At 38.6% G+C, this 2500-nt stretch overlaps 1 protein-coding gene across 13 annotated transcripts in view; it reads right to left on the reverse strand.

The window, feature by feature from the left end:
• LOC137987865 (plastin-3-like) overlaps positions 1-2500 on the reverse strand; it is a 43740-nt gene that overhangs the window by 17246 nt on the left and 23994 nt on the right. For all 13 annotated transcript variants that reach the window (XM_068833955.1, XM_068833947.1, XM_068833952.1 and 10 more), the window contains 2 exons: positions 587-665; positions 176-331 (listed from right to left, as the gene is read on the reverse strand). In XM_068833955.1, the coding sequence (XP_068690056.1) occupies positions 176-331; positions 587-649 (219 nt within the window). In that variant the 5' untranslated portion in view covers positions 650-665. The remainder of the gene's footprint in view (positions 1-175; positions 332-586; positions 666-2500) is intronic.

The raw sequence follows: 2500 nt of genomic DNA on the forward strand, positions 1-2500 counted from the left end.
TCTTAAAATTATCCTTCTAAATAAGCTTAACCCCACGAATGCACACGGCTAAAATGTCCATCATTGGTACGAACAGATTAAGCTATCGTTAGCAAATTAGTTTGTTTTATTACTATTCCCCTCCCACGAGAAATGTTTCCATTATCTTATCACATCATTATCGGCCAGAACCCACCTCAAGAAATTCGTTGAATTCTACGGTTCCATTGCTATCCGCGTCCACCTCTTTAACTATATCACGTAATTTGTAGCCAGGTATTTCTTCTCCAAGACATTTCAACGCCGTCCCAATTTCCTTCGAGGTGATGTGACCATTGCGATCTAAGTCAAACTTTTAACAATGCATAAGTTAAAATGCTATAATTTGCACTAAGTTACTAAGAATATTAAATGATGCTCACCAGGAATTTTACATACACGAAGGCATCCAAGGGAAAAAGCCCCATGGAAGATGGAGGTTAGAGCATAGACCTTAACGCAAAAAATACAGTAAAAGCAAATCGCTTACCCATATAAAAGCTTAATTATTATCTCAACAACTACGCTGAAAGTTAACTAAACAGAAAAAATTGTAACGAAGCTTTACCTGGTCAAAGGCCTCGCGAATTTCAGTTAATTCGTCTGCTGAGAGGTGGCATTCTGTCATCATGATAAGTAGGAGAAATCTGGAATAGAATTTTAGCAAAGGAGAATGAGGAAGCGTGCAGCAAAGCTCGAAAAACTCAGGATATTTTCCCTGAGAGGGCCGTGCCGTGCTTAAGGACGTTCGCGCCAATTGTTTCTGTGCATCCTTACTGCGCACGCAAATGCACACGCCACGTCATACACGAGCGCGCGCGCTAAGTAATAAAATGAGAACTGATTCTTGGACGTTCGGTGACCCCTATTTTTCTTTCCAGAAACGGAATTTATTTACAATTATCTCCACGTTGTCCAAAAATGAACAAAAAAATCAATGTGGGAAGTTCAAAAAATTTCAAGATTTCTGCTCACGGGACATCAAATCCTGCCATCTTGCGGCTGCAAGGCGCGTGAAACTGTGGTCGCTAAATGCGAACTTGATCTTTAAGGGAACCTCACCAGTTGACTAAATTCACTTAATTAATCCACTTAAACAATATTTGGCACAGAAGATTTCACTTCAAAGATTTAATTGCAATATATTTGGGTTTACAAACACTGGCCTTATTCGATAACGAAGCCCGATTTTGTCACATTTTGGGTGTTTTTCCGGACATGTTCTCTCCAAAACGAAGTCGGTGACCCCCCATTTTTTTTACATTTTTGACATAACTAACTCATCATCTTACAGTGGTAAAAGTTTCAGAAGAAAATCAATGTTGAAAAAATTTCGCGCGAACGTCCTTAAGAGAAGAGGCCTACTTCCCTTTCGATAAACAACTCATTCTCATTGGTTAGAAAACACTATCCTTGACCAAATATGGTCAATGATGTTATTCCGGTTAAAAATTCTTTTTCCGGCTCAGCGAATATTACACCAAAGAGGATATGTAGAATATTAACCGTTTTCAAGATTACCTAAATTTGGGCATGAACAGCTTTATTTTTCTCTTTTTTCTCAGCTGATATTTATTTTCGCAAGATCTGGCTTTTCAAAGTATCCCAGACTTTTTGCGTACAGGCAAATAAGTGTGCATTCCATTGTATCCAAAATGTCAATGAAACGACATTCTTTATCGGAATTTTTAAAATGGGAGTTTTCATTTTTCTTACGGAGAAACAACAAATTGAAATAAGGCGAGCAATCTCGGAACTCTTTTTGGTTACACACGGAAAGGAAAAATTTCAGTTTCCCGTGAGTTTGCATGAGGTCAAATGTGTTTATTTGAGACAGGCGTTAACAAATATTACCATAAAACTTCTAAGCATATCCACTTTCGTTATACAATGAATTTAGAGTATCTTTTATTTGCTATTGTTTCTAGACACTGAAACAAAATTGGCCATAGAACCCTATATCTTATTCTGCTTATTGAAAATATTTCATTTGCAAGTCAATGACTTATTAACGTATTGCAAAATCCAAAGATACACTTGACTTCAGCAGTTCCCAAAACAAAGATGAGGCATTTTTTAAACGTGCCGAAAGAGGTTGCCAGCTCGGGAAAATGTCGTGTTTGCTGAGGCTATATATTTTTCACCACCAAGTTAATATTCTTGAGGCCCCACGGAGTTGTGATGTCGCCTTGTCGCTCATTTTCCAGTTCACCTGTCGCCTATTTGGGTAGAGTCGGTAGAGACAATTATAGGCCCGCGATCTCGCGGGCGCACCGAGACACCCACGGCTGGAGACTGAGCCTAAGACAATTATCGCTGTCGCTTTTTCGCTAGGATACACATGTTCGCTAAACGTGCTTAATTTTTGCGTCCTGTAATTGTGTTCAATTTAAAGAGTAAGCGGAAGCGAGCCACGGAAGTGTTAATACGGTAATCGAAATACGTTATAATCAAGCAACATATTAAGCTATCGCATTATTAA

The sequence above is a fragment of the Montipora foliosa genome, unplaced genomic scaffold (genome assembly GCF_036669935.1).
Source record: "Montipora foliosa isolate CH-2021 unplaced genomic scaffold, ASM3666993v2 scaffold_393, whole genome shotgun sequence".
NCBI lineage: Eukaryota > Metazoa > Cnidaria > Anthozoa > Scleractinia > Acroporidae > Montipora > Montipora foliosa.